Below are 26,061 nucleotides of genomic sequence, written 5' to 3' on the forward strand. Positions count from 1 at the left end.
CTCCCATTCTTCCCCTGTCCCATTAAAGATCCCACACCCCAAACATGCAAACATCCCGGTAACTTTTGGGTGAGCACCTTCCCTCTTTCCTATTTCAGTCCTGACAGCTTCGCGGTTACCGGCATCATTACCGGGTGCGAAGGCAACGGCTTTGTAAACCTTCTGTGCTTCTCCAGTTGATTTTAAAATCCACTTTCAGAGCGGGGAAGGTAGGGCTCCGGTAAATTCATTCCTTTTACAGCAGCTGGAGACAGGAGTGAGGTGGTGAGTCACAGAGGACCCCAGTGAAGAAGGAACCCCACGCATCACCACCAGGAGGACAAGGATTCTGAAGGAGCCCAGCTGGGAAGCCCAGGAGGCTGCCCGAGGTCACAGACCCGCAGCTGCGAGCTGGCTCCGACCCCTGGGCTGGATCTGAGCCTGCCTCTGACCCCACCTGCCACTGCCTGACTCTAACTCCTGGGGGGCACCCACCGGAGCCCCATCCTTGCACTCACTCCTCCAGGCAAACCCTTCTCTGCAACCCCATTCCCCCGGCCTTCCAGGCGCCCCAGCAGAGGCCCCAGCTCCACCCAGAGCCACTGCCCCTGAGCGAGTGGGTGGTCCACGACCCGCCGGAGGCCCCCCTGCAGTGCCCCCCCTGAAGTGTCCCTCCCCGCTCCCAGGCTCCCCTCTTCCCCTGTGCGCGGAAGCCCCCATCGCCCCCCTGTCCTTGAGCCATCGACCCCAAGCAGTCAAAAGCCTCCCGCTGTCTCCTGTCTCCACGTTTGGCATCCCCGCGCCCCCCCTCACGGCCCCTGGCGTCCCTGCGGTCCGGTGCCGGGTCCTTAGTCCCCTCCTGGAGGGGAGTCCCGTCCCCGTGCCCTTGTCCCCGTCTCCTGGAGTCCCTGAAGGTCCCGCGCACCCAGGAGTCTCCTCCACTCCCGGTGTCCTGGCTCCTCGCCCCCCTCTGCCCTGTCCTGGCTCTCCAGCCTCCGCATCCCCCCGCCCCGCTCCAGGGTGTCCCCGCGACCCTGCCCCTCGCCTCCCCCCAGGGTGTCCCCGTCCCCACCCCCGTGCAAAGCCCCACCCCCGCCCCTTCCTCCGAGTCCCCGTCCCCCTTCCCCCGCCCCTTCGCCTCCCCCAGGGTGTCCCCGTCCCCCCTCCCCCGCAGGGTGTCCCTGGCCACCCCACCCCGGCCCCCCCACTCGCTCCGGACCCCCCCTCGCCCCCCCCAGGGTGTCCCCTTCCCCCAGCCTCCCGCTCCCCCCCCGTGTCCCCCCGCCCTCCCCCGTGACCCCCACCTCTCCGGTCCCCCCCACCCGCCGCCCCTCCGCCGAGCCCCCCAGGTCCCCCCGCCCCTCGGCCCAGCACCCCCGGGTCCCCCCCCCCGCCCCTCCGCCGAGCCCCCCCCGGATCCCCCCCCGCCCCTCTGCCAACCCCCCCCCGCCCCTCCGCCGAGCCCCCCGGGTCCCCCCCGCCCCTCCTCCGAGCCCCCCCCCGGGTCTCCCCCCCCGCCCCTCCGCCGAGCCCCCCCCCCGGTCTCCCCCCCCGCCCCTCCGCCGAGCCCCCCCCGGGTCTCCCCCCCCCGCCCCTCCGCCGAGCCCCCCCCCGGTCTCCCCCCCCGCCCCTCCGCCAAGCCCCCCCCCCGGTCCCCCCCTCCTCCGAGCCCCCCCCGGGTCCCCCCCTCCGCCGAGCCCCCCCCCTCCGCCGAGCCACGGGCCCGCTGACGCCATGACGCCGCGGCGGAGCGAGGGGCGGAGCGGCCGGGCGGCCCGAGGGGGGCGGGCGCGGCGGGCGCGGCGGCCCCGGGGCGCGGATGGACATGGGCTCGCAGGGCTCGGGGCGCAGGCGGCCCCCCACCCGGGAGCGGCTGACGGCGGAGGACGACGCGCTGAACCAGATCGCGCGCGAGGTGGGCGCCCGGCGGGGGGTCGGTCGGTCGGTCGGTCCGTCGGTCCGTCGGTCTGTCGGGCGGCGCGGTCCGGGCGGGAGGTCGGCGGGCGGGCACGGGTCCTCGGGCCGCGGGGACAGGCCTGGCCAGGGCTCCCGGGGCCGCCGTCCTCCGGGGGGGCGGGGGGCGGGGTGCAGGGGGCGGGGCGCGGGGGCGGGGGGCGAGCGCCCGCTCTGTCGCCCGGGGAGGTGGCAGCCGAGCCGCAGGGGGAGGGAGGGGGCCGGGGCCGCCCCAGGCCACATGGCGCTCGCTGCCCACACGGCCTGGTTGCGTCCTGCCCGCGGGTCACCGACGGTCACGCAGGTGCAGCTGCGGGCTGAGCTGCGGGGTGGCCGCCAAGCCTCCCTCTGCCGCTGAGACGCTTTCCCCCCGGAGCTTCCTGGGCCGCGTCTGAAAGGCTCCCATTGAACTCATGGTCGCACCTTAAAGGAGCGCCGCGTGCGCGTCTGTGCAGGTGCCTCCCCCCCAGGCCCCCGCCTTCTGGTGAAACAGCCGGTGACGGTGACGTGGGACAGTCTGGGACAGTCGCCCCTCGGGTTGGCGCAGGGGAAGCGGAGCCCAGTCCTTGAGTTTGCTCGCAGGCCCTTTTGCACCTCCCCAGGTCCCAGTGCGCCCACCGCGCAGACTGTATAAGCAGATGCGCCTCATCCCTCCTCTTGCGCTTCCTTCCAATCCCCGCAGGACGTGGCCCTAGTCTGAGTATGGCTGTTGGCACATGGAATAACTTCCAGACCATTCAGGCTGTGGGCTCTGGTTGCCTCCCTCGGCTGCTTGCCGAAGTCCACTCTATAACCCGTCCCTCCTGCTTTTCGTGGTGATGCTTGATTTTGCTTTTATGGACATCCGGCCCTCAATCCGTATGTGTTGAATATTGAAATGGGTAAAGACTTTGGTCCTCCTCTGTATGAAAAGGGAAAGGGCTTTCCAAGCAAACTCTTATACATCCCTGAAAACCCACTGTAGATTGGTGTCCTCCCAGAGACCGCCCCCATCACCCCAGGCAAGTCTCCCTCCCCGCCTCCACTTGGCTCCTTACACCTGGTGTGGGGGCCACCTCGCCTCAGCTGTATTTGTTCACCCTGTAGAAGGTGACGCCCAAGCAGGAGATACCTTACTCACTTGCCTGTCCGCAGAGCTCCGCACAGCCTCAGGCATGTGCTAGGTGCTCCTAGGCACGTTGCGTTATTACACAAAAGAAGTACCAGGACTTAAAGTACATTTGGCTAAATAAAGACATTGGCTAAATGCGGTAGCTTGAATGTAATCCCCACCCCTATGAGGACAGTCACTCAGGTATGTGTTTGACTGGAAACCAAACAAGTGTCCTCGGAAGGCCAGAGGTGACTGATGATCCCTGGGCCCTGTCTTTCCGTCAGTGCTTATGGACAAAGGAATGAGCAGTACGAGAGCTCCCGAGGTCTACCTCGCATCTGCTGGTGTGGGTTGGAAGGAAAGGCTAGGGATGCTCCCTGGGCTGACGTCCTCGAGGTCCCGAGGACTGGGACCCCGTGTCCCTGCCCACCAGCCAGCGAGATGCAGTTGGCAGTGACAGGTTCAGACTGGGGAGTCAGTGCTGGGCTGTGAAACTGCACACACCTCACAGAAGAGCTATGCGATCCTGGGGGAGTGAGTCACTCGGCCCCTCTCAGCGTCTGTTCTCATGTCTCTAGAGTGCGGGAAACAAATCCCCCTTGGCGCTCAGTCAAGATTAAGAAAAATGACCATCAGACATACGGTGACTAACAGGGTGAGTGTAAGCCCCACCCACCTGCCCTCCTGATCAAACCAACCACAGATTGGCTTGGTTCAGGTGTGAGGGGCAGGTATCTATAATGTTGCAGGTGCAACGTGTAATGTTTCACCACCGATTGAACGATATTTCCCGACTGTAAAAATTAGAATCGCTGTTCAAATGGCAAGTGTCTTTTCACCATCGAGTTCCTGAGTTCTTATAAAAATTAACAAAATTTTCTTGAGTTTAGTCCATTCCTATTCGCTCATTGACTCAGCGGATGCATGCCCTGCTCTCTAAACACCTGTCCTGGGGGGACTGGGATTCGGGGATGGAGCTGAAGAGGATCCGCCCACGAAGAGTTGGGTCAGGACGGGTTCTGACCCCAAAGATCAGTAACAGTAGAAGATAGGAAGAGATCTGGTATTAAAAGGGCGTGGATATTGTGCCCGGAAAAGTTTGGAAGTGAGAGAGTTCCAGCTTATTGAGGGGCCTAGGAATGGCCCTGAGAGGCAGCTTCCTGGGGGACGTGGCATCTGGAGTTATTCTCGGTGACAGAAACGCTGACCTGGACTGGCGGCGATGTGTATCCACCAGGGGAAATACTTTGGCTGGAGCACGGATTCCTGGGCAGCCCCACCCGTGGCCCCTTCTCTCCATAGCACCTTGTAGCTGGCTCTGCTGCGCTGTCCCCTTCGGGTGGCCTCGCCTTCAGGCTGACTGGCGGCCCTGCTCCCGCGCTGCTCCCCGCGAGCCCAGGCCCAGGCCCTCTCCTGAGAGCTGGAAGTATCTTCCCCGACAGATCTCCACGCGGCTCCCTGGCTACCCCCGAGCCAAACTGTGACCAGGACTGTTGACTCAATCAATGGCCCACACCAGTCCCTGTCCTCCCTCCAACCAGGCCCGTCCTGGAGATGGGGGAAGTTGGCTGCTGCCTCTGAAGCATTTGCAGGGGTGAGGGGACCTGAATGAACACTGGGGACCATTTTAGAGGGTGACAGGAGGGTGAGTGGACATGCGTCAGGGAACATGCCCTCTAGAGAGTAAATGGAGCATTCTGGGCTGAGGTTACAGGGAGGGCAGGGGGAGCGGGGTCACCAGGCAGCAGGCAGAGCCAGCGGGCAGGGCTGGGGGGCTCAGCGGCCCCCGCGGAGGCCTCTGGAACTCTGGACACCCGCCTGGAGCAGCGCCTGCCGCGTGGAAGGTGACAGTTCCTATTTCTGCAGCTCGGTTGTGGGGCAGCCTAGGCAGGTGTATGGTAAGCGTACTTGGAACTTGAGAACACCGTAGATGCCTTAGGAGCCCAGGTAGCTCGCTTCCGAGGTGGGATTCGGGCAAGACGTTGTCAGGAGGAAGGTCCTGTGGGCTCTGGGAGCTGCTCCGCCGCTGGAGGTGTGAACAGGGGTTGTCACACCCTGGGGAAAGGGGCTTCCAAAGCACATCTGTTTTTTTCTCCTGCAGTGTTGAACATTCCGCTCAAGGATTTTGGTAGCATCCCAAGCTCCCCTCCAGCTCTGTGCCGCCGAGGGGGGCGATTCTGCGCTCCCCGTGCCTGGGGCCACTCAGGGTATCCCTCTCAAATGGAAAGTGGTGACAGTATTTATTTATTTTTAAAGATTTATTTATTTATTTATGATAGACATAGAGAGAGAGAGAGGCAGAGACTCAGGAGGAGAGAGAAGCAGGCTCCATGCCGGGAGCCCGACGTGGGACTCGATCCCTGGACCCCAGGATCGCGCCCTGGGCCAAAGGCAGGCGCTAAACCGCTGAGCCACCCAGGGATCCCCTGGCGATAGTATTTAAAAAATAATAATAATGATGACATGCGAGCTGCATTGGAAACTAGCTTGCGGGCCCTTTAAGCGCGGTGGGGAGTGAGGCACCCCCTGTCCACCGGGGTGGATTCCTGTGACTGTCCCCAGGGCCTCCTCTGCGCGCAGGTGGCGCCCACCGGCTCCCTCCTGGTGGCGGGGCCGATTCCTGGTGCCCGCTGTCCACCGGGGTGCCCAGTGCACAGGAGTTGCTGTGGAGGAGGGGCCTGACACCCAGCCGGGCCGCCTGCAGCTGTCGCCAAGCGGTGTGAGGATACCAAACATCCCCTCCCTTGTTCCAAGTCCCGGCTCCCTGTGGGATGGGGCCGCCTCCTGCCCCTGCCCGGCCGCTGCCTCACCCCTCTTTTGCCGGCTGTGCTCCCTGATACAGACCCGCATACAAATCCTTGCCTCAGGCTCTGCTTCTGGGGACCCCAACTTAGGAAGGCCGCAGGCTTCATTCTGCGTCGTCCTATTATTATGGGACATTCTCATCCTGCCACCCCTTCCGTCTCAGCGCCCGCGGCCCTCACCCCACGTGTCCCAGCTAGTCTTCCTAGGCCAGCTCGTCTTCAGGGACCCGTCTGCTTTCTCCTGGAGCCACAAGGTGCTGAGAGCCGAGCTGGGGGTTGGGCACACACGTCCTTTTCCAGGCGGCCCCCGGAATCTGGTTCAGCTGGGCGCCTCGCCTCACCTTCCTCTGCTCTCAGCAGATCCGGCCCCCTCCGGGCCCTGTGGGTGTGGGCCCTGCCCTCAGTGGGAGGGCGCGGACGCCAGCCTTTCCCCGGACCTGCTCTTGCGGCTGCGGCCCACTTTGCTTCCTTTGAACCGTACCCCTAATGCCTTTGTTCCAGGGGACGTTGCTTTGCTGAGGCGGGCCAGCAGCTGAGCCCGCAGGCCTGTGGCGGGTGGCGTCATCTGGTGTTCTCAGGCCCTTGTGCACCCCCCCCTTCTTCCGGGGAGTGGGAGCCGGTGAGGGGAGTGGGCCCAGCAGGCAGGAGAGCCGCCCGGCCCCAGTTCTGAAGCAGCCACCCAGGAGTGGCCCTGGCCTCCCCGGGCCCATCCTCCCAGGACAGACACGCACATCCTGCTGCACCATCGACAGCGTCGGGAATGTGACAAGACAAGCGTCCTGGGAGGGTCTTTCTCAGTAGGTCTGGGCCACTGGGGAGCTGCACACGCTGCTCCTGGGACCTTGGGCCGTCGCCGCGATTCCCAACAGGATGGTTCTGGTTGGAGGGGATCAGAAACTCTGCCGGTGGCCGGTGGCTGGCGGGCCGCGCCCCACAGCTATTTCTGTCAGAGTGCCAGCTGTCTCCCTCCCCCTTTCTGGGTGACCCTCATGGTTCATCGGTTTCGTGGTTAGAGCTGCGACGTATGCGTGGGTGACACACAGAGGTGGCACGGCGGGTCGACGTCGGGGCCTGGATTCCAGTTGAGCCTGTCAATCATGAGCCTGGTCGGGGTGTAGGGTTGGAAAGGGGGCAGGGGGAAACTGAGGTAGCTTCTGAGGCCTGTAGGGTGCCAGATGCTCCCCCAAAAAGTTCCCCCCGTCATTACCTTAAGTCCCATCAGCAGACTTTAGAGTATCTCTGTCTGACATAGAGAAGCGGGCTCAGGGGGGCTGGTGACTCGCCCAAGGTAACCCGGAAGGGGCCGTTCAGCATCCAGGCTGCTTCCTCTTCCTGGATCCAGTCCTTGGCTCCATCCAAGGCCTGACTACCAGCCGAGTCCTGCCATCAAGCCGACTGGCTTCCCATCTCTGAGACTATTGTCCCCAGCCGACCTCGGGCCATCGGGCGTCACATTTCATGGGAGAGTCAAGATCCTTCTGTCCTTGCATCCTTCGTCTCTCTGCATTTTTTCATTCTCTCAACTTCTAAAATGTAATGTTTATTTAATGAAGGTAATCTATGTCTTTACCCTTGTCCCACATTCTCAGGCCACTCTCCACCCAGCAGCTGGTGAGCCTTTAAAATATGTCAGCTCCTGTCGCCTCCCTAATTAAAACTCTCCAACGGCGTCTCATATCACTGCGTAAAGGCCAGGTTCTTAATGGCCTGACAGGACCCCGAACGATCTGGCGATTGGCCCCGTGTTTATAAATAACCTGTGTGCACACTCTATTGATCGTCCATCCAAGGGTGGCCACTGCCCGCCGGCTTCCTGGCTGGGAGGATGGGGCCCCACTCGGGCCTCCCCCCAGCTTCTTGCTCTCCTCATCTTCACACCACAGTTATGTTGTAGTAGAACCTCAGGCTGGTAGAGAGTACGTGCTCATAGGGTCAGATTCCTGAATCCAAATCCTGGTCCTCGTGAGTGGCTCCATGACCTAGGGCAAGTTGCTTCATTGCATGGTGCCTCAGTTGTCCCGTAGCTCAGACGGGAAAGTTCTGAGTGCACCTCCCATGGGTGTTTATGAGAATCAACGAGCTGTTTCGTGAAAAGACCTCAGCACGAGGACGGGAGCCTAATAAAGGCTGGTGGTGACAGTGATGTCACACGTGGTGTGCCTGCGGAGCCAGGCGGCATGCTCTGAGGTCCTGCCCTTGGGTGGTTTTCTGCCTTTTCTGGACTTCATGACTTGTATTTTTTTTTTTTTTTAATTGCTCTTCTGTCTCCAGGTCGGTCACATCTAGTTCTTCAAAAACTTCAACAGGACCCCTCAGGGCACTATTTCCTGTGTGAGTCGACAAACCAGACAAGCTACCATTTCCCCTTCATCCCCTCCTGGATGTGGACCCTGGAGGCACCTGTCCTCGAGACCCAGGCTCTCTGGGCACTCCCAGGACTTGCCATTCCCTGTGCCACCATCCTGACAGTTCCCCTTGCCGCTTTTCTGTTGCTGCTGGGTCCCTCTTCGCCAGATTCTGTGTTGTCCTCTTCCTTGGATTGCGATCTCATTTTGCTGGAACACGTCCTTCAGTAGATTCCTGAGAAAGAATGCCTTTTCTAAGAGTTTTCATATCTGAAAATGTCTTTATCCTACCCTCTCATGCTTGATTGATGGTTTGGCTGACGATAGTGTTCTAGGTTAAAAATAATTTCCCAAAGAACGACAAAGATTTCTATGTATTCTTTGAAATGCTTTCCAGCATGTATTGTTATGCTGGAAAGAAGCGTATGTGCAGAAAATAAAACTAGCGTGCTGTCCCTTTTGTGAGAACGGTGGTGATTTGTTTGCATTGGTGCAAAGAAACCCTGGGAGAACAAGCAGAGTGTGGGATGTGAGTGGAAGCAGATTTGTCAGGTGTCCCTTTTCATGCTTTTTGGATATTTTTAAAAAATATTTATTTGAGAATGAGCAATCATGCATGGGAGGGAGGGGCAGAGGGAGAAGGAGAGAGAGGATCTCAGGCAGACCCCCTGCTGAGCGCCAGGCTCCATCCCAAGAACCTGAGATCACGACCTGAGCAGAAATCAAGAGTGGGACGCCCACTTTATTATTCAATAAATAAAATAAATTCACAGTTACCAAGACAGTAAAATTGAAAACTATTTTCCACCACAATTTTAAGACATTTCTTTCCACTTGATTCCAGCCTCCGGGATTGCTCTGAGAATTTTGATGCATTGTGTATTTCCAGCATCTTGTATAGTCTCTGTTTTTACTCTCTAGAAGCTCTTAGGACCCCCTCTTGATCTTTAGTGCTCTGGGTGGGTTCTTTTCTGTTTATTAAGCATTCATTGAAGTCATTGGATCTGAAAACTTGTATCCCAAAGTTCTGGGAAGTTTTCTGAATTTCCCCCTCCCCACCATCATTTCCTCTATTCTCTTTTACAGCAGCTCCTTTGCTGGGAGTAACTTTCTTTTCATTCCCAATCTCTAACTTTCTTCTCCTGGTGATACCTTATGGGAGATTACTCAGCTTTATCTTCCACACCTTATGCTAAACTTATCCATTCTATACTTAATTTCTAAGAGGGTTTTTTTTTTTTTTTTGGCTATTGTTCTTTGTTCCTTTTTATGGCATCCTCTCTGATTCACAAATGTGGCACCTTTTCTTGTCGTTCTGAGGAATGTTAACTTGTTGTTTTCTCCAAAACTCTTCTTCTGTCCCCCCATTATGGGCTGTTTCTTTTTGTCCTTTGTCTGTGGCGGCCTCTATTGTTCATCTTGAAGCCTCTCCCAGATGCGTGGTGATCCTTGGCCATCCTTTCCGGTCTGAGGACGAGGCACTAAAACACCATGAGGACAGTTTGTGCAAAAGCCAGGAGGGGAGGTGCCGCAGGGTGTGACCAGGACAGCACCGGGGGTGCAGTAGGCTGGCTAAGTGCAGGTACATCGACTACCTCCTCAGGGCACAGGCACACAGCCAGGATGGGAACCCACATCCCCCGCAAGGCTAGTGCCCTGGACAGTGTCAGTGTTAGAAGAGAATATTGCTTAATGCTAACAAACCAAACCTCTGTAATTTGGTGCCTATAGGTAGAGTTTTGTTTCTGATTAAGAGGGTGGTGGGATTGAGAAGAATGTTGAAAATTAATCAGAGGGCACCTGGGTGGCTCAGTTGATTAAGTGTCTGCCTTCAGCTCAGGTCACGATTCCAGGCTTCTGGGATCTAGCCCTGCAGGGGAGCCTGCTTCTCCCTCTCCCTCTTCCCCTCCCTCTGCTTGTGCTCTCTCTCTCTCTCTCAAATAAATAAATAAAATATTTTTTTTAAAAAAGAAATTTTATCTGAGACTTATACCAGGACAGAATAATTTCTAATGTCCATACAGCCCAGACAAAGGGAACTGGTCATTATGATATTCTTTTGCTGGGAGTGGAATAAAACATCAAACTAGGTTGAGCAAACAAATGGAGGTAGAAAAAATATAATTTTCATAGCTTCAGGCATCCAGGATAATTCATTTATTTGTTTGGAAAGTTCTCTAAGATGTGAGCTATAAAGCAAACATGAAATACCTGGAGAGTTTAGGTAGGCAGAATGTGATATGGTCCTGGCAGTGGGTAAACTCTCGGATCAGCAAATACGTAGGAGCCAGAGCCGTTGAGTGGCTCCCCTGCAGGATTATATTGCGATGCTCCCACCCACTTCTTGGGCTGGGGGGTACGTGAAAAATCACACAGTGGTCGTGATAATATTTAAACCTAAAGGAACCAGGGGATCTGAAGTTTTTGTTTTGCTTTTAAGCTCCATCTCATAAGTTTGTCCTTATTTCATTTTATTTTTTTAACCATTGTCCCTGATTTCTTTAATTTTTATTTTTTGCCTGCTTTTATGATGAGATCCCTTGGGCACAGGGGAGGGTGGGGAGTTGGCCACTTTGACCGAGAGATGGGATTTCTGTGTTGACTGAACAGCTAACATGTCTCCATCCTGGATGCCCTACGATACTGCTTGAAATGATCCCAGATATATCTTCAAGTCGTCTGCGGCAGTGCTGCTGAGGAGGACTTTCTATGGTGATGGCTGTGTTCTCTCTGCCCGCCATGTACTGTGTGGCGGCTGAGCACGTGAACCATGGCTAGTGCACCTGAGAAATGCAGCTTAAATTTTTTTTTTAAGATTTTATGTATTTATTTACTTAGAGAGAGAGAGAGAGGCAGCATGAGCAGGAGGAGGGCAGAGGAGAGGGAGAGAGAATCCTCAAGCAGACTCCTGGCTGAGCACAGAGCCCGACGCGGGGCTGGACCAGGCACAGAGGAGGAGAGCCCGGGGGGGGCTGGCCGACTGCTGCCAGAGCCGAGTCCAGCCTGGGAACACGTGCAGGCCTGGGGGAGAGCACCCCCAGCCGTCCTGGGTGACCCCAGGAGCTTACTGTAACGAGCCTCCTTTCCTCTGTCTGTGGGAAGGGGGCAATGCTCCCGGGGGCTGTGTGGTCGTGAGTGGTGCCAGGGAGATGCAGACCGGCAGCCTGGTCCACGTGGGCACCGCCTGAACCCAGGGTCTTCAGCCTTCGGGGGGCTGTGTCCACCTCCAGAGAGAGACAGCAGCACCACGTGACTGTCAGGATGTGCCCAGAGCCACATCTCCAGGGGCAGGTGTGGGTCTCGCTCCTACAGGGCAGCTGAGCAGAGAGAGAGCGGGCTGTCGGAAGAACCCCTGGGAAGGACAGTGCCCGTGTGCAGGGCCAGGGCCCTGGGATAGCTTAGGTGGCTGCCAAGTGGGAGCCCGGGCAGCTGCCACTTCAGCTCCTCGTGCACCTTCAGGGCCACAGAGCTCCGCAGGGTCTCAGCACGTGTACAGGTTATTTATTTATTTATTTATTTATTTATTTATTTATTTATTTATGATAGTCACACACAGAGAGAGAGAGAGAGAGAGAGAGAGGCAGAGACTCAGGCAGAGGAGAAGCAGGCTCCATGCACTGGGAGCCCGACGTGGGATTCGATCCCGGGTCTCCAGGATCGCGCCCTGGGCCAAAGGCAGGCGCTAAACCACTGCGCCACCCAGGGATCCCGGCCCGTGGTTTTCATTGGCACTTTTGCTTCTTGGCCTTGAAGTTAAGAATCAAGAGTAAGGGGCACCTGGTGGCTCAGTCATGAAGCATCTGACTTGGGCTCAGGTCACGATCCTGGGTCCTGGGATCGAGTCCTGCATCGGGCTCCCTGCTTGGTGCAGAGCCTGCTTCTCCCTCTCCCTCTGCACCTCCCCCTGTTTGTGCTGTCTCTCAAATAAATAAATAACATCTTTTAAAATATTTTTAAACTTAAAAAAAAGATAGATGTAAGACAGCAGCAGACATTTGCAGCTGCTTCGTTGTCAGGCAGCCTGCCCCCGGGGCCTGCGGTCCTCCTGCTGGAGGCGGTGGGCCACCCCACCCGGGCCTCATCCTGGAGGGTTTATCTTCTCAGAAGCCACTAAATGACCTGGGTGTCTGTCACCCGTGCCACGTGCGTCGCAGCGAAGCGGTGGTCGCGCGGCCGTCCCCTCTCGTCTTGGTTTCTCGGGTCCTTCCCGTTCCTTGTCTTTTGTGTCAGGGACTCCCAGCCTTGGCACCGCAGACATTCAGGGGGACCACTCTCTGATGGGGGGGGGGGCCATCCGGTGCCTCATGGGACATTTAGCAGCATCCCTGGCGTCCACCAGGAAGTGACAACCGAAGTGTTCCAGATGTGGGCAGATGCTGCTGGGGATGAGAAGACCCCGTGGAGGAGCACGTCTTCCCTTTGCCCACCCTACGCTGCTCACACCGTGGCCCCTCAGCTCTGTCTGTGGGCACCCCTGCTCCGTGGGGACGGGGGGCACCCGCAGCCCTCCCTGCCCCCCCACACCCTCCCACACCCTGTGGTCTCCCAGGATCCTAGAAGTCAGCAGGTGCACCGTGCCCTGGAGGGCTGGACGGAAGGTTCCAGGAGCACCTGCAGACCAGGAGGCTGGGACATCAGCCACAAATTTGACGGCTCTGTCCACAGGTCAGGGGCCCCAGGGGTGACCTTCCGACCAGCAGGGGTCACGTCCTCACTCTGGCTGCTGGCCTCATGCTGGGGAGACTGAGGATGGGGAAGGCTGCTGGGACCTGTCTGGACACAGAGCCAGGCGCTTCCCCCTGAGTCCGCCATTCTCCCCCAACCCCGAGGCTGGCATTTCCAGGGGGGCCCACCTGCTGGGAGAAGTCTCAGGACAGTAAGTGGCCAGGCTCACAATGATGCTTCTGTCCTGCTCGAGGCCCCCAAACGGGCAGGGAGCCCACGCGGACACGTTGTCCACTGAGAGCAGAGGCCTCTCCAGGGCACCTGTCCGCAGCACCCCCTCCCTCGAAATCCCAGGTGTGCTGCGGGAGGAGGGGGGAGGGAAGCTTCAGCCTTACTGGGGGGTGTGGCAACCCATCAGGACCCCAGAGCCCCCCCGCCCTAGGGAGCCCCCCAGATCTGAAGGGAGCTGGTGTGAGACAACAGGAAGCCCAGCGACAGCACACGTCTGTAGGATTACAGTCGTCCTCACATCTCCTCAAAGGCACGCTGCTCTTGCACTTCACAGCTGAACTCCTCAAAATAGATCTCGAGGCCGTGCTGGGGCCCAGACACTTGTTCTCCAGAAAGTGGTGCGCAGCCTCCACCTCTCCATCCTCTCCCGGGGCGGGATGGAAAATGGGTGCTGTCCCAACACTCTCCTCCCCTCCACCCTCTCCAGGCCCTTGGTCCAGGGCATGTGGGTCCCCCTCAGGCTCCGGGGGGTGAGGGGGGTGGGAACAGGAACAATTTAACCACGTGGCATATTCCCCTCTGTGGCTCAGACCTCTGGCTTCCGCTGCTGTGGGCCATTTGTGAAGGAAAACCCACCGCCTACCATCCCTCTCCTTAACGGAAAATTTGGCTTTTGGATTCCTCTTGGCCTAATAGACCTTTTTTGCTTGGAATTAATGTGTGTGTGTGTGTGAACAGTGTTACTATTTTAGTGTATCCGTTCTTCCCTAAACATTTTCCCAACTTTCCCTAAATAGAACATGGCGGTTCATGATCGCACCAAGTGGAGGACGGAGTGGGAGCCTTGCCTTGCAGCCTGGCAGGCCGTACCCTGTCCTCTCTAACTGGCTTCTTAAAATGATGTTACATAGGAAAGCGTAGCAGGTAAGAGCATCACGTCTGTGACAGACCCAAACCCAACTGAGTACATGTGAAGACCTGACTGGCTTCATCCGATGATCCATGAATGGGCAGCGTCCCCTCTAGAAGCAGAAGGGAGTCCCCCCCCCGCCCCCGCCCCGGGCTGGACGAAATGCAAGTCTTGTCTGGGCAGGAGGAGCAGGAACAGGAAGGGCTTGTTTCTGGCAACTCCTCCTCCGTGTGGAGGACGGCAGGATCCTTCTGGCAGGTCACCTCCCTGGTGCTGACCAGGTCATTCCAGACTGACCAGCTAAGGTCACAGTCCCGGGAGAGGCTGAAACTGCGGGTAGGTTGGGTCCTAAGTGTTGGTTTGCTGATGCGGGGCTCAGCACAAGTGACTCCATTTGGAGGACTGTTGTCCCTTTTTTGGTGCATGTAACCTACACCGTCTATTATATAGTAATAACTAAAATTCTGTTTATAACTAACTAGTAGTAACTAATAGCTAATTCCATTTAGCTGTTGACAAAGCTAATTTTGTACCCAGCTTTATAAAACTTGGGTTATTGAGTGTTGCCCCCTAAAAGGACTTCCCAGACACCATCAGGCTTCCTTTCTTCGCCCATGCCGTGTTCACGATGGGTGGTTGCTCTCTCCAGGGCCTGCCCTGCCACACAGGGGCTCTGGGACATGCTCCTTCCCTGGCTTGCAGCTTCAATTCCTCAGCTGTAGGGTGAAGACAGCAGTGGCTGGAGGCCTCAGGAGATGAGGCACATCGGTTGTCGGGGTCTGGGCCTCCTCAGGGACACCCAGTCCCCTCCACCCTCACGGGGCTGGCTCTCCCTCCTGGGAGGCCTCAGGCCTGTGCAGCTCCCACCCAGAGCCTGAGACGTGCAGTCCATGTCCCCACTCCTCCTGTCACACTTCTCCGCTGAGCTGCTGCTTCCTTTAGCAGCAGCGTCTCCCCATCAGAGAGGCGCTCACTGGGGGCTGCGCCAGGCCCCGTGGCGGGGGGACCCTGAGCCTCGCATGCAGGCAGGCGTCACTCAAGAACCACCTGCTGGGGGAATGAGGAAGCATGAAGGGGAATCCCTCTGCCGTGTGGTGGCCACTGTGCTTCTTACTGATATGAAACCCTTTGAATGTGGCTTTTTTCCTCCAAGTGGTTTGAGCTGCTTTTGTCAGAATTCACGCGTGGGTTACACGGAGTGGCTTTCACTGATGACTCCTCTTAAATCCCGAAGGCTCATCAGGGAGATAGAATCGTTCTGTCTTCATATTGGTAACCTGAGTTCATCTGCAGAGGCCCGCACCACCCACAGGCCACGGTACGGCTGTGCCACCGAGGCCAGGTCTGCATTAGTCACTTTGGGGCTTCTCTTGGCATGATAGCTACTTTCAGTGATGGACGGCATTGTGGGAAACCCTAAAATAACCAGTGAAATACATTTCCCTCCTGATTCCCATGATTAGAGATATTTTGCAAACCCTTGAGAAAACACAGCCTAGCAGGTCAGAGTTGACCTCTTGAGTCAGAAGACCTGGGTGTGAAGCCTGATGTCACCGTTCACTGGCTTCACCACCTGGGACAGGCCACGTGGCCCCTTGGTGTTGCCGCCATAAAGCGGTGGTGATGATGTGTGGTTGTGAGGACCAGATGAGGGGACACACATGGTGCTTGGGACAGGGACTCCTGCCGCTCATCAAGGCACCATGTCTCCTCACACACACACACACACACACACACCCTCTAAAACGAGGCAGGGGTCATTCTGGTCACAGACCGTGTGTGGTCAGTCGCCACCTGCCTGCCACCCACCCACATTTATAGCGATCCGGACTGACAGACGGAGGGTTGGCTCCCGCCCTCACCTCCAGGCTGCAGGCTCTGAGCTGTCCGCCGAGGGAAGGGGATGGGGGTAGGGTGCCCGGGGACAAGCCCCACTCAGCTTTGGCCTCGACTGCAAGGAGGGATAACACCTGCTGCCTGTCTCACAGCGTTCGCATGAGGTGCAGATGAGAAAATATTTGAGATCATGCACACAGAGCCTCAAGGGCTTTGCAAACGGAAAGTGGCGGTGGCATTATTGTCAGAAAAGTGTAAAGGAGATTCATAACACTTAGATGTTTGGGGCTAGTTTGTAGCTGCTTCTGAACTTGGGCAGGTGCTCACTGACCCTGCGCGTTGGGCATTTTTCCTCATGCAGGGCACTCTCTGTTTCTCTTCTGGTGGTGCTGTTGCTTTCTTCTCCGGGTGGGGAGGAAGCAGGTGGAAGCCTAGTGTGGGAGTCAGGAAAGGTGGGCGAGTTGTGGGGGGATGGACAGGGGCCATTGTCTGCAGGCGGTCCTCCTCTGGGCTTCCAGACCCGATGGTGTCAGGTCCTCGTGGAGGCGAGGGGGGAACAGACGAGGGTCGCCATGACCACGACGACCACAGACCCACACATTCCAGGCTCGTCGGGGAGGGCCCAGGCCTTCTCTAGCCTTCACTGACACCTCTTCGTGCCTCACATTCCCTGCATTCCGACCAAGTGTGCAGCCTGCATAGTGCCGGGAACGCATAAGTGCTACCAGACGGTCTCGTGAGAGAACAGCTTCTACTCTTTGCACGTGGAATAGGTCAGCTTATCAGCTAGATGGTTCTAGTCACTCAGATGGAGACGTTCCCAATAGCTTCTCTGAACTAAGCAGCTGTTGAGTTGTTTGACCAACTTAGAAGACAAAGCACGATGAGTTGGAATTGAGGGCGGTTGAGCGTACCTCAGATCAATGGTCCTCAAAATGTGGCCTCTGGACACACAGTACCCACACCACTGGGAAGGTGCCAGAAATGCTGCGTCTCATCATCCATCCTCCTGCATCAGAGCCTCTGGGGTGAGCCCGGCCATCTGTGCTCAGGAAAGCCCCCCAGGTGGTTCTGATGCACACCCCAGTTTCAGAAGGGCTACGTCAGATGAGCTGATGCTGCTGGTGAGTCTGCTCTTACCGAGCTGAAGAACAGCATTGACACTGGTATTCCTGATTAGAACAGCATGGCTTTTTCCTGCTCAAGTGCCTGAGGACTGGATCCCTCGTTCCAGTCGCAAATAGATGTGTCATCATGCGCTTGCTTCAGCCCGGCAAGGCTGCCATCAAGGAGATGCCCCTTCTGAGAGTGGGGCAGCCATCCCTCCTCCCTGGACAAGAGCCTGATGGATGGATGAATGGACAAATGGATAGGTGGATGGATGGATGGATGGTTGGATGGATGGATGGTTGGATGGGATGGGTAGATGGATGGATGGATGGATGGATGGATGGATGGATGGATGGATGGACAGGTGGATGAATGATGAATGGACAGATGGATGGACAGATGGATGGACGAGTAGATGGATAGCGTTAGCCTTACATCAGTTGCATCTGAAAGTTCAGTGTCTTCTGAAACTAGAGCAAAATTTCAAAGATCGTCAGTGGTCACCTATATGTGAATGGAGATTTACCAGAAACCCATGGCTAGCAGGATCTAATTGGGCTGGGTGTTGAGTCTCTGTAGTGTGCATTTTGGTTCCACCTTCCCCAGGCCCACGTAGTGAGCCTCCTTGTTCCCCTTTCACATAACAGGACATAGGAGGAGCAGTAAGGCAGGCGGCCTTCTGTCCCTGTTCCAATTATCTGACAATTGCTCCATCTTTCCAGCTCCTTGTTTTTGTGACCTTTTCTCCCTTGTGTTTCTCCACTGACTTTTTGTATTATGTGTGCACTTGGAAAAAATCTGTGAATGATCCTGGTGATGGGGCTTTGATTTCATTGGACGGCATGTGGGCGATCGGGTTGCACCATGTATTGCCAGCGCCGTGAGCTCGCATTCCCTAAAAAGGCAAGTACTGTGTCCAGGAAAGCTCTCCTGAGGTTGATGGCACTCTACCAGGGCTGAAGAAACTTGGACCGTGTTTGTAGAACATTTTATTGTGTGGCTTCCCTGGTGGGGCGCAGGGTTTGGACTGGAGGAAGTTAGGTGTATTAATATATCCTGCCAGGTGCAATAAATAGCTGTCTTTGCCTGACCTTAACCTCACGTAAGCGCCATGGTTCCAAAAAGCCCTGTGCTGACCTGCGTGTTAGAGGCGGTTGGAGGGCATGCCGGTGGAAATTACAATGAAGAGGTGTGGACATTTCTGTGAAATGTTCTCAGTTTAGATTTGCCTAATTAGACCGAGGTTATGGATCTGGGGGAAGGATTTCATGGAGCTGAAGGGCCCCCTTGCTCACATCACATCAGGCGGTGCACGATGTCACACGGCCTATCAGCGGTGATGTTGACCTGGACCACCGGGCCGAGCAGGGGACTGCCAGGGTCCTCCACCGTAGGGGTAGTCTTTTTCCCCTCCCCAGATCTGTTCCCTGGAAGCAAGTCCCTAAGTCCAGCCCCCACTCGGGGAGGGGACTTCGACTCCTCTTCCTAAAAGAATGTGTGATCCTGGGTTGAAACTTTCACCATAATTAGTAAATGTGAGAGCGCTCTTTGGAGGCTGAGCGGATATCCTGTGCCACCCTGAAGTCCGTCGGTGGATAAGTAATTCTTTGTCAAGTGTGGATGTGAAAAGCAGGTCATATGATGTGAGCAGTGAACCTGAGAGCCGGGATGGGGAGGCCCTTGAGTATGTTGTGGTGGCTGATGCGGCCTGATCATGGCCCAGCCCCGTGGCCTCAGCCTTTTCCCCCCACTGCTGGCGCGCCGGCCGGCTCTCTGGGCCTCACCCGCGTCTGTGCCTGTTCTGCTCACCGCCGTGGGCGTGGACGCCCAAACCTTCCTTCCTGCTCCCGGAGCCCCTTCTCCGACCTTCCACTGAGGCGCTGGCTTTCTCCTTAGTGTGGCCAGTAGGGGCCATGCCCCTTCGCAGTGTGAACCAGGTAGGCAGCGAAGTTAACGCTGTTACATTTTCGTTTTTGGAGGGATGGGGAGAGGCTTCATACCGAATTATTGTTCGAATGAAGGTCTTCCGTGATGAGTAGAAGGAAACGATGACTTTCTTCTTCACTCACTCTCACTCTTCACAAGCTGGTCATTTACGGCCTCAGTTGGAGGAGGGAGCTCAATTTTTAAAAGCACAGGTTTGGCTTGGCCGTGCTTATTGACACGTGACATTGACAGAGGAGCATCGCGTGGGGGACCAATCCCGTTACTGAGCCCAGGAGTTTTGCCACAACCCTCGGAAGCCGCCATCCAGTGGACGTGTTTGTGGCTCGTTTTGTGTCCTGCTGCCTCCCGTTAGCGTAACTGAAAACGACGGGAGAAGTCTGATGGGAAGAAGCGAAGCGAAAATACGGTTCTCTGTCTTTGGGAAAACATCTTTTTTTTTTTTAAGATTTATTGATTTATTTGTTTATTTATTTATTTATGATAGACATGGGGGGGGGGGCAGAGACACAGGAGGAGGGAGAAGCAGGCTCCATGCAGGGAGCCCGACGTGGGACTCGATCTCGGGTCTCCAGGATCATGCTCTGGGCCGAAGGCGGCGCTAAACTGCTGAGCCACCCGGGGATCCCCCGTGGGAAAAACATCTTAAACACGAGTGTGCTGCCAAGACCCTGTGGTTTGGGGACAGGCGGCTGCACTCGGCGAGCCAGGGACCTGGGGTTCCCAGCGCCCGTGACTTAGAGGAGCAGCCTTGCCCTGGAGACGTGTGGCGGCAGGAAGCTTTTTCAATGTCCTCGCCGTAACTGAAAGCCACCTCGCTGCTATAAAATGCTGGCCCCGTCGCAGCGCCCAGCGAGCCGCCGTCCCTGCACCGGAGCAGGTCCCGCCTGGATGTCGCGGCCGCCGAGGGTCCGGGTGGGGCCCAGGCCGGGGCCTGCGGCGGCTTCCTGAGCTAAGATGACAATTTGCCGCGTGGCTTAACTTCCCCTCGCGGCCTCCCTGGCGCGCGTGGCGCTGCTGGACGGCGCTGCACCTGCAGGAGAACGTCCTCCGGGCCTGGAGCCCGGCTCTGCGACCGCCGCTCTGTCCCCGGAGCGCAGGGAACCGCTCGGTCCTCCGCCGTCACCGCAGCGGCCTTCCCGGCGGCGTCACCGGACAGATTCCGTCTCGGGAAACCACCTTCCCGGCTCGTCCGTGGGAAGCAGCTGCTCCCCGTCACGCTGCCCCACGGGAGGGCGCGACCCGGGCCCGACTTCAGGCTCCGCTTGGAACCCCGGTTCCCCTGCCATTTCCGGCCCATCTGCAGTGACTTCCCCACGTCACCCATGAGGGCCAGCATCGACTTCTTCCAAACTCTTCTTGATGTTGACGTTCTGACCTCTTCTCATTAATCACACATGTCTTTACTGGTATCTCGGAGGGTGGATCCTTTCCAGGTTTTCAGCTTACTTTGCCCAGACCCATCAGAGGAACCACTGTGACAGCCATGGCCTCATCGCATGTATTTCTTAAATAATGAGACTCGAAAGTCAAAATTACTCCTTAACCCGTGGGCTGCAGGACGGATGTTGGGTCAGCAGGCAGGAGAACAACATGAATTTCGTGGTCTCTCCGACACAGCTCCTGGGTGCCCCGGAACATTGTCAGTGAGCCGTCATTTGAAAGGAGTCTTTTCTTGTGAGCAGTAGGTCTCAACGGTGGGCTTAAGATATTCAGTAAACCGTGCTGGGCACAGATGTGCTATCAGCCTTATAGAGCACAGGCCGAGTAGGTTTCCCATAATTCTGAAGGGCCCCCGGATTTCCAGAATGCTCGATGAGCACCGGCTTCAACTTAAAGTCACCAGCTGCATCAAGCGAGAGAGGCGGCCTGTCCTTTGAAGCCCTGCAGCCGGGCACTGACCTCTCTCTAGCTGTGGAAGCCCTAGATGACCTCTTCCTCCAACATAAGGCTGCTTCGTCTACAGGGGAGATCTGTTGTTTAGTGTAGCCACGGTCACTAGTTCTCTTACTAGATCTGGACACCTTGTTGCAGCTTCTCCATCAGCACCTGCTGCTTCACCTTACACCTGTATGTTATGGAGACGACTGGCTTCTTTCCTTAAACCTCCCGGACCAACCTCTGCCAGCCTCCGACTTTGCTCCTGCAGCTGCTCCTCCTCCCTCAGCCTTCCCAGAATTAAAGAGAGTCAGGGCCTTGCTCTGGATTAGGCTTTGGCTTAAGGGAATGATCTTCTCTCCAGGCCACGAAAACTTTCTCCACATCAGCAGTGAGGCTCTTTTGCCTTCTTGTCATCGGTGTGTTCACTGGAGTGGCCCTTTTCATTTCCCCAAGGACTTATCTTTTGCAACTCACAACTGGGATAACTGTTTGGCGCAAGAGGCCTACCTTTGACCCGTCTCAGCTTTCCACGTGCCTTCCTCACTAGGCTTCGTCATTTCTAGCTTTCGATTGAAAGTGAGAGACCTGCAACTCTCCTTTCACTTGAGCACTTAGAGGCCATTGTAGGGTTATTAACTGGTTGGCCTAATTTCAATATCGTTGTGTCTCAGGGAACAGGGAGACCTGGGGACAGGGAGAGAGACGGGATGGCTGGTGAGTGGAGCAGTCAGGACACACAGCGTATTGGTTAAGTTTGCCATCTTACATGGGTGACGTTCATAGCGCCCCCAATTACAGTAGAAATATCAAAGATCACTGATCACGGGTCACCATTATAAATATTATAAGGAACAAGTTTGAAATATTGCAAGAATCACCAGAATGTGACACAGAGACACAAAGTGAGCAAATGTTGTTGGGAAAATGGTGCCAATGGACTTGCTCGACACAGGATTGCCACAAACCTTCCATTTGTAAAAACTGCATGTCTGTGAAGCACAACCAAGCAAAGCGCAACAAAATGAGGTATGATTATAATAGTGAGTGATGGAACGCGAGAAAGATGGAAGAAAACGCAGGCCATACCGTTAAAGACGAAATGTCTGGATTGCAGAGAATTATAAGCCTCCAGGTAGAAAGCGTTGACACCGAATCACAGAGCAGCATCAGGAATTGCATAAAAGCTGGCCTACTTGGTTCTTCCTCCTGTGATACGATACCTTCCCCCTCTTTCTTAGCTTAATTATTCATTGCGGGCACCCTTGGTGATAAGATCAAAATAACGACAGAACCCGTGGTATCGGCAGTGAACAAGTGCTCACGAAATCTTCACATAAGGGAATGTATACACTGAATGTTTGGGCACCCCCAAATTCCTGTGTGGAAACCCTGATCTCTAGTGTGGCTGTATTTGAAGATGGGGTCTCCATAGAAGTAGTTATGTCTAAATGAGGTCATAAAGGTGAGGCCCTGATCCAGTAAGACTCGTGTCCTCATCAGAAGAGACACCAGGGAGCTCTCCCCATGCGTGCGCTCAAAGGAGCCACGCCAGCAGGGAGGTGGCTGTCTACAAGCCAGGTGGAGAGCCCTCAACGTAAACCAAGCTCACTGTCACCTTGATCTTGGATCTCTAGCCTCCAAAATCAGGTGGTGGCATTTTGTTCTAGCTGCCGGAGCAGACTACGACAGGTAGATACTGTTATTCTCACCTCAAAAGTGAAGAAACAGCCATAGAAAGGAGAAATGAGCTGCCCGGGTCATCTAGTATAAATCTGTGCACTCATCATCACATGGCTTTTCCACAGTTGACTCTTTTCACTCTGAATTCTCCTTTCTTTTAAGTGTTAATATTTGGAACCCTTGCATCATCAGGGTAGACAAGGTTAGGATGTGGGAGCAAGCACCCCAGATCTCAGAGGCCTAAAATGGCAAAGGGTTCTCTCTCTCTTGTCGGCACCAGACGCCCATCACAGGTCTGAGGGCCTCGGCACATGGCAGTCCCGCGGGGTCACTACTGGGTGACTTCCATTGTCCCCAGAGCAGGGCCAGAGGCCACTGACTTGTTCACTGGCTCTCAGCACTGCCACCCTGAAGTGACCGCACATCATTTCCAGACACAGACGGCAGGGAGGGTGCCCAGCCGGCTTCTCAAGCTGATTCGAGGGCCTCTGTGCACAGCAGAAAAGGAAGGAAGAACCATCAACAGGTGCAGGGCCGGACAGGAGACAATGCCCCTTCCCTTAGACAGGGCAGCCCCCGAGGGGGTGGAGGGGGTGGGAAGCAGGGCTCGATCTCCCCCCATTGGCTTCAGAGCCCGGTGCGGCCGTGAGGGGCAGCCGCTGGACTTCCTTCCAGCCCCTCAGCCCGCTCTCCGGCGTGGGCCCTGACGGGGCCTGGCTCAGCTCAGGTGGCATGAAGGTTGCCTTCTTGAGTATCTTCATTGAGAAATTGGGGTCACGAGCAAGGCTGCGTTTCTCACTATTCCTGAAGCAGGAGCCGCTTCTGCTTGTGGACGTTTCCAGAATCTGGGGGAAGAACTTGGTCTTTCCTTTGATGTTCTGAAATACTGAGTGCTGGTTCTGAGTACTGCCGCCTCTGAACCTACAAACCTACAATTGAGATGACATAGAAATGCACCGCTTGTTTTGCTTGGTTCTGCTTTCTTTTCTTTTCTTTTCTTCTCTTTTCTTTTCTTTTCTTTTCTTTCTTTTCTCTTTCTTTCTTTCTTTCTTTCTTTCTTTTTTTTTGATAGAAAGGCGGGGAGGGGCAGAGGGAGAGAGAGAATCTTTTTTTTTTCTTTTTTAAAGATTTTATTTATTTATTCATAAGAGACACAGGCAGAGGGCGAAGTGGGCTCCATGCAGGGATCCCGATGTGGGACCCGATCCCAGGACCCTGGGGTCACGCCCTGAGCCTAAGGCGGATACTCAACCACTGCACCACCCAGGCATCCCCAGAGAGGAGAATCTTGAGGTGTGCGTGGACCCCAATGCCGGGCTCGATCTCACAATCCTGAGATCATGACCCGAGTTGAAATCAAGGGTCAGATGCTCAGCTGCCTGAGCCCCCCCGGGCGCCCCTAGTTTTGCTTTCTTACGTGGGTTCCGGGCTCATGCTCGTTTTGTTCCTGTGCTGAAGCTGAGTTTGAAGGCCTGGCTGCCCCCAGCCAGCTGGGATGGAGGCGAGCCGAGAGCCCCAGCCCTCCCCGCGTGTGCGTGGCCGCACTTGTGTGGTTAAGAGTGCGGAGACTGGAAATAGCTACCCTGCCCACCGCGTCTTCCTGCCGCTGCTGACTCTCCTGACACCCTGACTCTCCGCTTCCCCTATTTTTAGGGACTGTTCTTTTCTGAAATCGGGTGGCAACACATCAAAGGTATGTTGTTTCTCGAGCGTCCGGCGGGTCCACTGCACGCTGGACACTTGAGACACAAGTTCAGTTACACAGGACCTGACGTTTAATTTCAAGTCACATTGCTTCTCTGCTGAGCAACTGTGACCGTTTTTCCTAGAAATCGCCTGGGCCCCCGCCACCCCCTGCCCGAGCAGCCTAGACCCGGGACGGACGGGGGCGTGTGTCGTGCTTGGAGAGCGTCCCCCCCCCTCCTCGCCAAACACGAGTGATGTCAGGATTCCACAGGAAGGAAGGAAAAGGCAGTGAAATCAGGCAGCTTATGTGACCTCTGATCTGTTTTCTTCGAATCCTGGAAGACTCAGATCTTTTCAGGATTTTCTCCCTTTTGCCCTCTGGGTGTGATGGTGTGGTGGCAGCCGGACGCTTCCGCTCTGCTGTCCTGGCTGCCCCGAGGAATTCTTTATTCTATTATTATTATTTTTTAGTGAGACAGAGAGAGCGCGGGGAGGTGGGGGGCAGGGGCAGAGGGAGAAGAAGAGAGAATCTCAAGCGGAATCCGTGCCCAGCACAAAGTTCAATGTGGGGCTTGATCCCATGACCCTGAGATCATGACCTGAGCTGAAATGGAGAGTCAGATGCTCAACCGACTGAGCCACCCAGGCGCCCCAGAATCCCAAGCAGACTCCCTGCTGAGCTTGGAGCCTGACGTGGGGCTCGATCTCACAACCCTGAGATAACGACCCTGAGGTCACGACCTGAGCCCAAACCAAGAGTCAGATGCTCAGTCGATTGCACCCCCCAGGCTCCTGCCCGAGGGAATTCTGGGAGCAGACCAGCCTGCACTTGAATCAGGGGCTTTCCTATTGCCTGGCCCCGGTGCCCAGCGCGGTGGCTTCTGCAGGAGCAGGAGGGGGAGGGGGCTGTGCACGGGGGCGTCCACACCGCTGCCTGCCCGGAGCCGGCCCCTGCCCCTGGGGTGCGCACAGGGTGGGCACTACTAACTAGCTGTGCTCAGCTAAGAGTTGCTGATGTTCGATGCAATTGTAGGCCAACCTCAGGGCACTCCGTGTATTTTTAGGTTTAATTTTCTCAAAAGAAGATGGTGTTTTTCAGGCCACTGTTGACAGCGTCAGCGTCTTGACATTGTTTTATTTTTCATTTTCTGCCTCTGGTCCTCGCCTCCTCGCTCTGGTGGTTCAGGGCAGCCCCCAGAGGCCGGCATTTCTTGGGCCTCAGCCCCCGGGGCCGCCTCTCTGTGTGTTTACTCACCCCTCCCCTCATTCCTCCCCTGATGCCCGACAGGGAGCAACGTGCCGGGGCCAGAAGGGAAGACGTGGTCCTATGTCATCCATCCTGCTTTTACTATCCCCCCGTCCACTGGGCAGATTTCTACGGATCACCTGCTCTGGGTGGGGACCAGGGCCCTGCACGGGGCAACGCGGGCATCCAACCCGCCCCCAGCCCTAAAGATAAACTTCTCAACAGGCAGCTCTGTAACAGGTCAGGTGTTGAAAAGTGCAGTGAAGGAAAGCAGGGGCCTAAGGAAGGGAAGCGGGACTGCTGTGGTGATGGGGAGTCAGCAGAGGGCTCCCTGATGGGGTGCAATTCCAGGCAGAAGGACCAGGGAGCGGTGCAAAGGCCTCGGAGAGCAGGCCTGAGCAGGAGGCTGGGTGGCTGAGCACCAGAGGCAGCAGCAGGCTGGATCCTATAGGGCCTCTGAGGCCACTGGTGGACTTGAGCTTTTTCCCCTATGGAAACGAGTGGCTGTTGGCCGTCTCCCCTGGAAGACAGGCCTGCTCTGGCCTCTGCTTTAAGAGGGTTCTCCATGGTGCTGGGTGTAGGACCACTGTGGATAGCTGTGTAGGTTGTACACTGCAAAACCCAAGAGCACACCCTTCAGACTGACTCCTGTATGAATGGCCATCACCCACCTACATGAGCAAGGGCTGGCCCTGCAT

General features: G+C 56.3%; 1 protein-coding gene across 45 annotated transcripts in view; it reads left to right on the forward strand.

Annotated features, from left to right (window-relative positions):
- The first annotated feature begins 1,751 nt into the window (after positions 1 to 1,751).
- LRRFIP1 (LRR binding FLII interacting protein 1) overlaps positions 1,752 to 26,061 on the forward strand; it is a 138,856-nt gene continuing 114,546 nt past the window's right edge. For all 45 annotated transcript variants that reach the window (XM_072796857.1, XM_072796860.1, XM_072796859.1 and 42 more), the window contains exon 1: positions 1,752 to 1,894. In XM_072796857.1, coding sequence (XP_072652958.1) covers positions 1,799 to 1,894 — 96 coding nt within the window. In that variant the 5' untranslated portion in view covers positions 1,752 to 1,798. The remainder of the gene's footprint in view (positions 1,895 to 26,061) is intronic.

The sequence above is a fragment of the Canis lupus genome, chromosome 24, assembly GCF_048164855.1.
Source record: "Canis lupus baileyi chromosome 24, mCanLup2.hap1, whole genome shotgun sequence".
In the NCBI taxonomy this organism is placed as follows: Eukaryota; Metazoa; Chordata; class Mammalia; order Carnivora; family Canidae; genus Canis; species Canis lupus.